The 13,097-nt window shown below is 40.2% G+C and overlaps 1 protein-coding gene across 2 annotated transcripts; it reads right to left on the minus strand.

The window, feature by feature from the left end:
* Positions 1–2,486: 2,486 nt before the first annotated feature.
* Positions 2,487–12,717, minus strand: LOC106942644 (alpha/beta hydrolase domain-containing protein 17A-like). Of its 2 annotated transcripts, none has more exons than XM_015025973.1 (6): positions 12,411–12,717; positions 12,137–12,178; positions 10,455–10,819; positions 8,907–9,101; positions 7,211–7,390; positions 2,487–5,004 (listed from the first exon to the last, which is right to left on the minus strand). In XM_015025973.1, the coding sequence occupies exons 3-6, from the start codon at positions 10,811–10,813 to the stop codon at positions 4,779–4,781; spliced, it is 960 nt and encodes a 319-aa protein (XP_014881459.1). In that variant the 5' UTR covers positions 10,814–10,819; positions 12,137–12,178; positions 12,411–12,717; the 3' UTR covers positions 2,487–4,778. The 2 variants fall into 2 exon arrangements, with proteins under 2 accessions (XP_014881459.1, XP_014881458.1); XM_015025972.1 differs by having other exon boundaries at positions 12,137–12,255.
* Between the last annotated feature and the right edge of the window lie 380 nt (positions 12,718–13,097).

Here is a 13,097-nt window from a genome sequence, read left to right on the forward strand (position 1 = left end):
ACAAGAGATCTTCAACAGGAGTGTTAATGAATTCAAATTTGTTATAAAAGACCATCTGTGCCAGATTTTACTTTGACTAATTCAGAAGGACACTTTATTTTATTATCCATCTGTGTCATATATAAAAAAAAAAAAAAACTCTTCCCATCTGCAGAGCCAGGCCAGTTTTCCCTTCAGACTAAATCAGATCAGCATCAGCAGGCGCCTACAGGGTCGCAGTCTTGATGTGACGCTGACCAGTCTGACCGGTTATACTCCAGCAGCGCACAGTTGGGACTTGTGTCGCCGTGCCAGGTTTTTTCATGCAACACTTCACTTGGAGATGTTTTCCCAAAACCCATCCCCATTTCCTGTTCTCCACTGCCAAAGATTCTTATTCTACATGAATAAATAAATTATTATCAAACTTGTCTGTTTGACTTTTGACTGATTTCGATATATATATATATATATATATATATATATATATATATATCACCTCTCTGAGCACATCGCAGCATTTCCATCGTCTTGTGATGCCCGGCGCTCTCGCTCCTGTTTGGAATAATAATAAAGCGCCGTTCTGCAGGATGAGCCACGGATATTTATTGGAGTGGAGGACATTTCTGCTGACTTGACTGCAGCAGTCAGGGCCTCTTTCCTGAATCTGTGTTTGCTCAGATCAACTTTGTAAAGCCTGTTGTATAAATCTAACAGTGCAGCAAATGTTACAGTATTGACAGAAAACTGTAGACCAGTTAATTACTGGCTCAGTTTGGTGATTGTGGTCAGTCTTTGAATGGTGGTTTCCTGTTTTTTCCTACTTTTTTTCTGGTTTTGGTTTCCCCTCCTAAGCGTTAGGTTTAATTTAGCTGAGCAGACTATCATTTTCTTGACTTCTGAATCTCTCCAATCAACTATTAAGTCAAAGTATGTTGTTCTGAACAAAGTCTGAACTGACCCGTCCACAGGTACAAAACTTTCTCCCTTCATCCTGTTTGGCACCAGTTTGTTTCAAACCTGTTTAGTTTTGGAACAAAATGATTCTCTGTTTGGAATCCGTTCTTCTAATTTAGCCAAAATCAATTTAAATTATTGATTCGGTTACAGAGAGCAGCATGCATTGTCGGCTGTTGAGTTTTTATTTCTCCTATTAGCAATTTGTTTTCCATATTTCTACCAAAAACAGTGACTGATCTGATTTGTGATGTTGCTGCTATTCACTTGAACCCAACTGTTTGCATATAGTTAATCTGGACATAGATCATAACATCTGGATTTAAAAAAAAAAAAAAAAAACCCTTCTTGGAGTCCATTGTGGCACATTAGGTGGTGCTGGTGGAGAGGAAGAGGGACGCCTGAGATGAGGCCGGGGGCTAGCATCAGTCAAGCAGCCGTCGGCATCGCTGACACACCGTAAATATGATTTGTCGGTCAGGGCGGATATTTATTACTGGCATTTGGCAGAAGCTGCTCTGTCCTTGAATGTTCGCCGAGTGAATCCGAGCAGAAACGTCAACCGGCAGCAGAAAACAGCCAACAGGAATAAACTCAAGATCAGGGGAATACGGCATAAATCTGTGAACAGGCACCACTGCAGGAAGGGTATTGGAAAAACCTCGCTTGCATACTAAAACGGAGACGTTTCTCCCGTCTCTGCATCATTTACTGGTTAGATTTGAATACGGCAAGGCTTCATCGAACCCTCTGCACTTTAAATGCCAATTCGCCGCACATCAGTTTCTCCCTGAATGCAAAACCAGCATTTAGACAGATAACTGCTGCAATCTGTGAATGGCAGCGAGCTGATTATCTCTGTCACAGGTCAACGGAACATGGATGATTATCTGTCTTTTCTTGTGCCTTCTGTCAGCCACGTTACAATATGCAGAACCTTCCACCGGCAGCTGTCGGACTGCTTCCTCCGTCGTTGTGGCTTGGCAACGTTCAGCAAGAAGGCGCGTCCGTGTCAAAGGGTTGCAGATTTGTCTTCGTCTGCAGCGGGTCAGCCTGCGCTCGCTGTGTCTTGTGCGCGGGGGACATGGCCACTGCAGCTGCAGCTTAGTCTGAGCAGAAGAAGGAGAGTGGCTGGAGCTGACCCTCCATCTGTCTCCGTTTCCCACAGCTCCCACCGCGGTAGCAGACAGAGGGGAGGCCGGGACGCATCGCAGTCCTTGTTGCTGGTTTAAGTAACAAAACCTCATTTGAGCCTCTTCTCCTTTGTTCAGCACAGCAGCTAAAACGCCAACAAGTGACCAAACGGCGCATCCAAAAAGTGTAAATAAAGACCCATTTACTTATCAGCCAATTATTCATTCAAGCCATTATGGGATATTCCTCATTAAACAATTGGAGGTATTTATTCCAAGAATGCCAGAAAAGCCTAAAGACTAAACCAGATAAGAAAACATTCTTTTAAACAAAAACAGAAGAAAAAAAGAGAGAAATGTATCTTCTGTCACGCTCCAGTGCACAGTCTTGATGAAAAAAGGAGAACAAAACAGCTATTAACTTCTGGGTATGTTTTATTGACTCATTCTTTTCAACTCTTGGAGAAAAACAAAATCTTTTAAAACCTAAAAAAAAAATCGTCAGTATAATAAAGAATTGGAGCATTTACATGAGATCTGCAGTTTGTAAGAAAAGAAGCCGTTTACATAAAGCTCCTGTGTCATGGTGTTTGATCAGCTCACATGGTTTGGTAAAGATTCAAACTCAAACATGGATGCAAACTTAGAACACATTAGATCACACAAATAAGAGACAGAAAAAGAAAAAAAAAATTCAACTTTGAACCTTCCCCCCTGAAGCATATGAAGACAGAAAACATCAGCAACAGAAACGCTGGATGACATTTTGGTTCAGAAACTGATGAAGAACCCTGGAAATTGCTGCATTGCATCTCAGAGCTAAAAAAAAAAAAAAACCCATAAGGGTAAACAGTGGTGTATTCTTAGCTTTAAACAGAGAAAGTTTCATTGTGATTTAAAACTTTGGTAATTTGCAGCCTGGGGCCAAAGTAAAGAAAAATAAAGCAAAGTGGGGGGAAATTATTACCTTTTCTTCCCAAACTAAGGTCAAAATATCAGTCACATAAAAAAAACTGTTTTGTAATATAAAAAATGGAAAGGATCTGCAAAGAAAAAGAATACAGACTGTAAGAAAACCAAGACTTGTAAAGATGTAGAGCTTCTATAATTGCACACAAATATTAGAGTTTACAGATCATTAAAAAGACTGAAGAAAGAGGGAAACCCCTGAAAACATCTTTTAGCTTGATATTGTACAAAAAGGTAGTGCTTCACAATAATAAAAAAAATTACTGTACTTAGATCCTGCATCCCTCTGTATTTACAGTGGGGATGATTGTTTTTTTTAATCAACGTTTCTTTATAAAGAATGTTTTATTCACTGTATGATGGTAGAAATGCATCTCAGCAGTATCAATATTAAAAAGATGTTTACAGGCCCGTTTAGTGTTAGCGCTGACCCTCGTCGCAGAACAACGTGCAAACGTGAGCTGGTGTGAGAGAAAAGACGAACAAAAAGGAACAACTTTAATGTTTCACTTAAAGAGATTCTGAATGTCTTTCTTCTAACCAATCCCACGCCCCTACTGGGATCTACATGAGTTGCTAAGAAGAAAAGGTGGAGGTCAAAGTTTCACCAATCTTTGCTGCGAAGAGTACCTTCGTTTTCGGAGCAAAGTTTGGTTTATTACTTGGTTTACAATAAAAAAAAAATAAAAATAAAAAAATAAAATAAAAAAAAAGACATGAAATCACCTGTAGAAATATTCAGCTTATGAGAAAGAATGAGTCTGGAACGCTCCCATCCAAATGTCAAAAACAAGTTTACCTGAGGAAAACATCGAGTGCAGTGAAGACTAAATCAAAGACTCAAGAGTACAAACTTAAATCCGTACAGATGTCCCTTTAAAACCCGAAAAAATTCAGACCACAGTTCACGCATAAGACAGGAAACGTCCTCCAACGCAGTGCAGTCCAATGCCACGACAAACGACTATAGAGTAAACCAAAAGTAATCCGAGTCTATATTTATTAAGGTTTGCACTTGATTCTAGAGGTGTGTTAGAGATTAAACAAAAATCCCATGATTACTTGATCTAAAATCCGATATGGAGTCTCATTTAAAATTTCTGTTAAAAACGGAAACAAAAACAAAAAATCCTCATTTTTAGCATGAAGACTAAGATCAAAAGTGTTTCCCATGCTTCAATATTATTCTGCCAACTTTAGTTAACAGATTAAAGTTTTACACACAGAGACATAAACACACACGTGTGCGCACACACACACACACACACACACACACACGCACACACACACGCGCACACACACACGCGCACACACACACGCGCACACACACACGCGCACACAAAAGGTATAAGTAGACTAGAAAATCTCCATGATTTCTTAGCGGGTATCTTTGAACATCATCAAATGCCATCGTTCTGTGGACTGTGTCCATGTTATTGCACAGAATAGAGATATACATTATCTGCCCTGTTAAAACATGATCAGTACTATTTAGGTTTCTGCTAAGTGAAACTGTCTAAACGTCGTCTTCCACACTTAAACATATCTGATTATAAAGATCTCTTTGTGCCTCGTTGGTCCGTGGTCTATGTCGAGGCCTACAGTAGAAGTGCGGGACACTGTGGTCCAGAGGACCATGATGGACAGTCAAGAAGACATTATTTCCATCTTCCACACGGGGAGGCAGCGCTTTAAGTGCCAGAGGAAGAAGAAAATGACATGATGATGTTCTCGTGAAGGTCAGGGGTGCTGAGCTGCCAATTCTTGTCCAATGAAACGCCGGAGGCGATCCAGATACTGAACGTACAGCTCAATGTCATTGTGTCCGGCGCCCTCCACCCAGAGGGGCTCCACGGCCTTCGGGCAGCGCTCGTACAGGGCCAGGCCGTGAGAAAAGTCGATCACCTCGTCCTCCGTCCCGTGGATGATGAGAACCGGAGAGGTGATTTTAGACACTTTTTCGATGCTGAAAAGGGAAGACGGAGAGTTTAGTTACGCATCGCTGAAGTTAATTTTCACTGGATGTTCTTGTGGTAAGCGCTAGCAGGTCACAGTGCAGAAAACACTCTTCAGTGCGGAGGTTAAACATGTTGAGACATTGGAATGTCACTCGGGGTTAAAGCGACAGCAAGACTTTCAGCTGAAAACAGGAAAGCTGAGCAGAAAAGATCTTGTTTTATCCTTGTTAGCTTCCTGCCTCATCAAGGAACTTGGGAGCTTTTAGAAATGTCAGATTTGAGATAAGGATCAATATATTAACAGGACATGCAAATGAAGACTGTTTCTGTACTGTTAGCTATGCTAAATATGCTAATAAAAGCATACTAAAAAGAAAGCTGGTAAAAGATGCTTAAAATATGAACTAATTTTGTTTTTATTTTCAAGTAATGTCAAGTAATATTGTTTAAAAAAAAATCCCTCGTTTTAAAGTGACAGTTCACTCACAAACAATATGTCACAAATAGTTACTATAAGAAATATAGTAATTGGCAATATGGTTTTCAAAGATTTATGGGACAACTGAAAATCCCACTTTCATAACCAGCAATGTGTTGACGTACAAAACCCATGATGCAGCAGCACAAATATGTATCGGATCAAGCAGAAAAAAAATGCAAATGAAAGTTGGGATGACTGGTTTTACTGGTTCAGTCTTTCATGCCAATAATGTGTGGCCTGACAGTATTTGGGAAGTCGCCTCAGCAAGCTTCTTTCCTGCCGACTTCTGATAACTCGGGAGTTTTCCGAGAAAAAAACAAAACAAAAAAACTTTTAGTGAAGCAACAGTTAGTTGTATGAAATTCAATCAAACATGGAAAACTGCAGGGGTAAAAGCGTGCGGCTCATATACGTCGAGGACTAAGATGGAGGTCTGCCGCATGCATTTCCTCCCTCTCACAACCCGCTTTCCTGTCTGACAACTATCAAAGGTCACTAGAGCCGACAAAAACCTAAAGTAATTAAAAAAAAGAAAACTCTGTCTGTACGAGACTATTTTGCTGCTTTGAATGTATGCAAATGCTCAATGCTGATTACGTACACCACACATTAAACTTCATTCAACGTGGGCCTATCCCTCACTGCTCTGCAGAGTCCCTATAAGGAATTCTCAGTAGCTCTGAAAATAAATGTTTAGTTTTATGGTTCAGGGGAAGATTATAAAAGCCTCTCAGAAGTCTAAAGTGTTTCTTCAAACTGGAAGCAATGGAATCAGGAAATGCAGCGTCACAGGCAGAGCAGCTGGTAAATCCAGGTCTGCTGGGCCAAAAAAAAACAACATATGCAGAGTATCATGAGAATGGCTGCCGATCATCTGTGAAGACCTGCAAGAACATCTTGCTGCAGAAGGTGTTTCAGTACCTCATTCTACAATATAGCACCTAAACATCTGCTAGGCAAGGTGATGAAGCCCTTTCTGCCCTCACTCTCCAAACGCAGTCAGTCACCTGTTGTACGCAGGAGCCAGATTCTCCTCGGAACAAATTGCTTCTCACCCACCTATAGAATCTAACACTGAGGTGTGAATTATCACTGGGATTCTCCCGCTCCATATTGAGCCCCTAAAGTAACAAAGATAACAGGAAAACAGCTGAAAGCTGTTATTTGACAGCGCTTCTCTTCCACTGAATTATCTTAGCTCTCCTTTCCCTTCCACCGCCTCATATTGACTTATTGTTTATTTTCTGTATAGTGACAATAAATGTCACTTTAACTATAGAGCAGGTCTCCACATTCCGGTTCCAGATGCAAACACTCATTATTCATTCTTTTAATTCAAAAATATTTCTGGGGGGAGGGAGGGGGAGCGACACTGGCCACGCTTTGGACACCCTCAATAAAGCGCCAACAGAGATAGATATGCACAATATATCTACTAATAAGGTCGGTATTGGTCCTATATCATCAACCCATGTCTACTTCCATCTTGTTGCCTTTAGCATTTCAGTAGGGGAAAGGAGGCTGTTCATGTGTATTTGTCTGGTCACGTGACCACGCGATGCAACTGGTGTTTATTTTAATCCCATCAAAAAGGCAGGTGTAGAATACACATTTATAAATATTAGCCACAGTAGCAGTATTAATATTGCGCATCAACACTGGCCCAGATTTTTATTTCGGTGCATCTCTAGAAGGAGACGTGTAGCACTGAGCAGAGGGTGAGGAAGACTTACTTGGGGAAAACGTCAAAGCAGTAGGTTTTCTTTGTGTCAGGAAAGGCAACTCTCATCCCAGACGTTAAAGGCGAGTGAAGAATGACGGCGGCACACTCGTACCGCGAAGCCAAGTCCACAGTGGGAACCGTGCCGATGCTCTGTCCGTACAGGATAATGTTCTCTGGGATTATGCAGTATCTACATAAAATGAGTAGAGAAAGACTCGTTAGTAAAAGGACAAAAAAATAAATTAAATACAGCCACTTAATAATAATAATCACTTCGGGTTTTTTTTAGTCTATTTCAGTAAAAAATTTGTCAAAACACTGAATATACAATATATATATATATATATATATAATATATATAATGTATATAAAACTTTGGTGCACCTGCACCAAAGTTTTCCAGGTAGATCTGGTATCAGTACAGAAAGTTTGTGTGGTTGAACATTTATGTCCTGCATTTAATTGACCTTCACAAAGCTGAATGATACTGACGTTACCAAAGGTTCAGTTGCAACTTTTAAAGACAAACCCGTAACTTTGCTCTGCAGCATGTAATCTCTCCAGATAAACGGTGTATCAAAACACAAATGTTTCCACCAATCTTTCTTCCCCCCCCCCCAAGCTGCCATTTTAAGCCCCATCTTCTCACGTTGATGTGAAAAAATTGTACCTACAGTCATATGGAAAACTGAGGACAATATTAAAAGGTTCAGGTCTTTCACATTAGATGTTCAAAGAACAATATCTAATCTTTTTTTAAATCAGTGTCACGGGGGCAAAAAGGATTCAATTACATTTTAACAGAAAACAGAAAATGTACTTTATAAATGCAAAATAAAAATGTAGATTCTCACTGGGGAAAGAGTTAGGACACCACATCCCCTAGTAAGGACATAACTTAAGTGAGACTTTTCTTGTAACCTATGACCTCTGGCCTCAGTCTGAGGAAAACTTCCACCATCCCTCAGTTTCAGCTGCGATGTGTTTGGGGGTTTCTGGGAGGTAAATCCCATTTCAACTCACCTCCAGCGTCTCAAGGAGATGAAGAGCTTGGCGTTGGCCAGTCCCAGAAACCTCTTATATTCAGTTAAATAAATATATTTATTATAGAACCCTCTTTTCTTAACTATATCGTCATTTTTATAGTATTTTTTATGCAAGCTTGTGCACTGTAATTTAGTTCGGCATGGAGGTGGCGCCGAGTGACAGTAAAGTGAATCTTGAATTTAGTTGAATTTTTTGCACAAATTTACATCATGGATTTTAAACAATCCAGTGGATTTAGTTTTATATCCACTGTTTTTATTATTAATGGGCAGTAATTAGTTTATGAAACTGTAGATTGTTGAGTTTTTATTTTGAAAAGATACAACAAACAATAAAACGGCTAATTTTACTCAATTAACAATTAAAAAACTGGAAAATCGATTAATATTAAATTTTCATTCCACTAAAATTAAAGATGACCTAATTTGTGGTCTGTAGATGGGGGCCAGAAAAACTTTTTCAAATAATATCAGGGCTTAGAAAACAGAAAGAAATAAGTGAAAAATGCTCAAATGGATTTCTTTCTTTAAATGTTTCCTACTTTCTTTTTTTTTTTCCAAAAAATAATTTGAATTTATACAAATTTCTAGCGCTTTAATGGGCCCTAAGGAAAATAAAATGCAGTCCTGTGAGTCCGGGGCGATTCTAGAACAACATACCGCGTACGCAGGGCATGCCAGGCAGCGTCTATGTCCGCGTACAGGTTCTTCTCGGTGGGCTTGCCGGTGCTGACTCCATAACCTGAGTAGTCGTAGGAGAAGATGTTGCAGCCGATACGGCTGCTGAGGCCGATGTAGAAGCTGCTCATCTGGCCGAGGTCGACTGCGTTGCCGTGGGAGAAAAGGACGGTAAATCTGAGGAGAGGCAGATTCAAAGGAAATGTTGGTAGATGCACTTAAGATTCCTGACATGTCGCTATTATATGGTGAGAAATGCCAGTGTAGATTCTGACCGATAAGATTTCAGCTAATAGCCGAGAACTGTTTCGCTAATAAGAATTTTGTTGTAAATAAATATAGTAAAAACCGCTCTAATGCGAACGGGTTCTCTAGTTTTTGCCACGATGAAATAAAAACATGTCGCTCTCCTTACGGATATGCGTCAAATATATATTTTTCTGTATTTCTGCTCGCACAAACCCAGATTTATTTAAGATTTAAGATTTATTCTTTAACTGATTTTAGAAGTTAATCAGCAACTGCATACATTACCAGGGTTGGACCCTCACTGAATCTAAATTATGTTCCTATCTCATAACAAACTGTTTAATGTTTAAACCAGCGCCATAAAGCCGTGTACGATTCTTGAACACGGCGTCAACGACGCAGACCTGTGACGACTTTGTCTCCGACTTACTGGAAACTAGTATCACTGAGGGCAACGCTGCTTATTTATGATTGCAACCATAAAAAAAATATATAAACAAACAAGAGAAATCAAAACTTTACGTTTCTTTACAGAGTCAGAAGGAAGGAAGAAAGTTTAGACGTTTAGGGAAAATGAGTGTTAGTTGACAGAGATCAATTAGAAAAACCTAAACTGAGGAAATTTCTGAGTCAGTTAACAGGAACAAGGGGAGGACGATAAGCCGAATCAAATATTTTTTCAGATTTCAGTTTCTGTTTTTGATAAATAAATAAAAAGTCATATCTTATACTTAACCTTTACAAAAACCAAGATCAGAAATCATTCTCTCTGACTGGTGCATCTCTACATTAAGATCAACAGCATGAACTTCGGGGCTCAAGAACCGGCCACCAGCAACATTTATGCTTCATTTCCGCTGAGCGGCACGGCTCCGCACGGTTCGGTTAATTATTTTAAGGTCCAGGATGTTCGGGAGAAGTTTCTACCTCCGGTTGGACTGACGGGGTTCAACCTAAGCACCTGTGTTGTCAGACTAAGACATATGTGACACAATAGCATGTCTCAGACTTGTCGCTTGTTTCTGTCCCACCATGAATGGACAGTGCTGTGCGGCGCCAGTAGATCCACCCTAAGCATGCCGTATTATTGTGCTATGGACAGTAATACGGCAATCAGGTTCTACAGATACCTGCCACCTACACGTCACACTCCATGATTTAGATGCATTTGAGGACAGGAGACGAACTTTAAAATTAAAGAGAGAAGAAATCTCAAATCTGGAACATCACAATCTCAAAAAAAAAAAAAAAAAAAAGTCGAGACCATTCCGAGCTTCTCACCTGGCATTCCCTGCGACGCGAATGTACATGCAGCCGACTCGGTTTCCTCTGCTGGAGCGAGTGAAGAACACTTCCACCTCGTCGAGATCTCGCTGATTGTACTGAAACTCTGCTCGGTCCGTCAGGTGAAGCTTCCACTTCCCCTCCACGCCGCCGGCTCCTCCGGAGACCGAAGCGCCGCTCCTCGACCGCATGCTCGACGTCCCGGACGCGCCCAGTGCGGGGGGGTCCGCTTCAGGGTCTGGAAGAAAGGCGTAGGTGGGCTCCGGAGGCAGGAAGGCCAGCTTGGATGCGATGCGGCTCGGACATGGTGGGCAGCAGAACAGGCAGCAGAGCTCTTTGAAAGAGAGGCCGTTCATCCTTCACTGCGGTGCAAGAAGACAAGAGGGTCACTGTACCAGAGAATATACATCAGCTCCATGCTAACACAACAAGAGCTTTATGACAATGTCATGCGCGAGCCACTTTACTTTGCCTGGAGGTGACAGTAATGAACATTTTTGCATCTCTGGCAAGTTTCTCAACATATGATCAAGTCCACAATCCTATATTAGAAGATCTGGGTGCAAAATGCGAATTGTAGCTTTGAACTTCTATTAAGATGAATATGTGACCAATTTAAGCATTTGCCAGCTATGCAGATGAGTCGATGTCAGCAACTAAAAACAAAAAAGATAAAAGGAGCTCTAGATATTAAGGGTTTTGCTTTATAATGACTAAAAATATGTATTTTTTTTTTTTCAGATTAATTTGGACGATTATTTTGTTTTGTACAAACATTACTATAACATAGGATTCACAGCACTGTGAAATGTTTTTTTTTTTTTTGAGTCGTTGACTAGAACTGGTCAATATTCAGTTTGACCTACCCTGACCGATGACCAGTCTGTGAGAATTTCCATCTATCTATATAATCTAATCTTTTTCTGGTCAGTGAACGCACCACACAGAAGCTCTACTCTTTATTGCAACACTCTTTGTTGGGGACAGAGTTACTGAGGAAAGACTGCTCAAAGTTAACAATTTGCAATATCGAAAAGGAAGCACAAAAAGGCGTAAGAAGCTTTTGAAAATAAAATTTAGCTTGTGACCACATGTTTCTTTTTTGTTGTTTTTTTTTAGGACAACACGTAGGATAAGTGGAGTACAGCATTATTATCTTTGTTTTCAAGCATTTGTTAAACATGGTGACAAAAACTGCTCTCGACTGAATTCTTAATTAAAAACAACTCCTCTGGATAAAAATCTACAACGAAACATTGTAAAACTTGTGTTTATTTCCCTCTTTTACATTACATGTCTTAATGTAGCAAAACTGGCTAAAATTGGTGTTGGCATGTCAAAAAGTTTGGAAGCAAAATCTTGAAACATCTCTTGCTTTAACTTATTCCTTATTTCATTACGGCCTACTTTTAAAAATCTGGTCCTTTTCAAAGTGGTTTAACTCTAGAGCAATAATTCCTGTCTTTTTTAAAATCTTATTTAATTTGTCTCTTTTGTCACAAATTTCCAACCTAGCCAGACACCTGTAAGCATGACTGAGCTCTTTTGTGGTCCTCTGCATATCCAGTTTTGAAATCGTAAGCACCTACTGCACAGTCTGCTGTCATTGTCAGTGAAATAATAATTGATATGAAAAACTGCTCTAATTCACATTATGCTGAGCAGGAAAGCTGACGTACCTGTTGAGTTGGAAGAGCTCAGCGTATGAAATATAAACTTTCCTTAGACAAACGAGAATAAATAAATAAATAAAAGATCTTCCTCTTCGGTTTCCAACACAGGGTGTAGTTTAGGTCCTCTACCAGCAGAAAAAGAAAAAAAAAAGTCGTGGAGCCAAGAAGCTGACAGGGAAGTACTATTTACAAACTATAGGCAGGTTTTTCCTGGAAGAGACTGAAGTCCGGGGTCCAGCCATTTTGTAAAGTTCTATAATTGACTTTAAACTCTATTTACCTTTTCAAATAGCAAACCCGTGGGGCTTCATGGGCCAAAATCCTCGTTTTTTGTTCGCTTGATTACAAACCCATTGGCTGTGTTTTTAACCTAGTACAACTCCCCCCGCCACCCCAATGTAAACGCTTCTAGAAAACAACCAAACACGCAGACAGCTGCACCCCACTGAAGAAGGAAAAGAGGGAGTGCTATATCAGGTTAAACGCCAGCGAGTCCGATTATCATCTCACAGAGAAGCCGTTTGTCTGAGCGCCCGCTAACCGAGGCTTAAGCTAGCAACTCGGAGATATAAACACTCCGTAAAAAAAACACATACACAAAAAAAAAAAAAAAAACCCAAACAGCTCACATGAAGACTACCGTAACAAACCGTCTGAAATGACTTAAACTCCCTACATGGATCCCATGTGAGCTTTGCTGGTATCGCAGCTAACTGCACCGACAGCGTCTTGTCCTTTAAATTAATCCTAGTAAGAGCGGTGTTTTCCTTCGTCTTTGCTATTTCACCGCATCCGGAAGCGTAGTTGACCGGATATGACGCGAAACTTTTTGAGTGTGTGTGTGTGTGTGTGTGTGTGTGTGACGGAAGCTCCCGGAGTTAATTTGACAAACCCCACGTCAGTTTATTTGCATATTTGTTATAAATAGAGATAAGTCGCACAAGAACCAAGTGTTAACGAAACAAAG

The sequence above is a fragment of the Poecilia latipinna genome, unplaced genomic scaffold, assembly GCF_001443285.1.
Source record: "Poecilia latipinna isolate Pla-1442-1.1 unplaced genomic scaffold, P_latipinna-1.0 Scaffold4443, whole genome shotgun sequence".
Lineage (NCBI taxonomy): Eukaryota > Metazoa > Chordata > Actinopteri > Cyprinodontiformes > Poeciliidae > Poecilia > Poecilia latipinna.

Coding starts and splice junctions, on each gene's coding strand:
- LOC106942644 (XM_015025973.1), bottom strand. CDS start 10,813: ATGAACGGCCTCTCTTTCAAAGAGCTCTGCTGCCTGTTCTGCTGCCCA. Junction 9,102..10,454: donor CGCGTCGCAGGGAATGCCAG/GTGAGAAGCTCG, acceptor GCCTCTCCTCAG/ATTTACCGTCCTTTTCTCCC. Junction 5,005..7,210: donor TGCTTTGACGTTTTCCCCAA/GTAAGTCTTCCT, acceptor TTCCCTTTTCAG/CATCGAAAAAGTGTCTAAAA.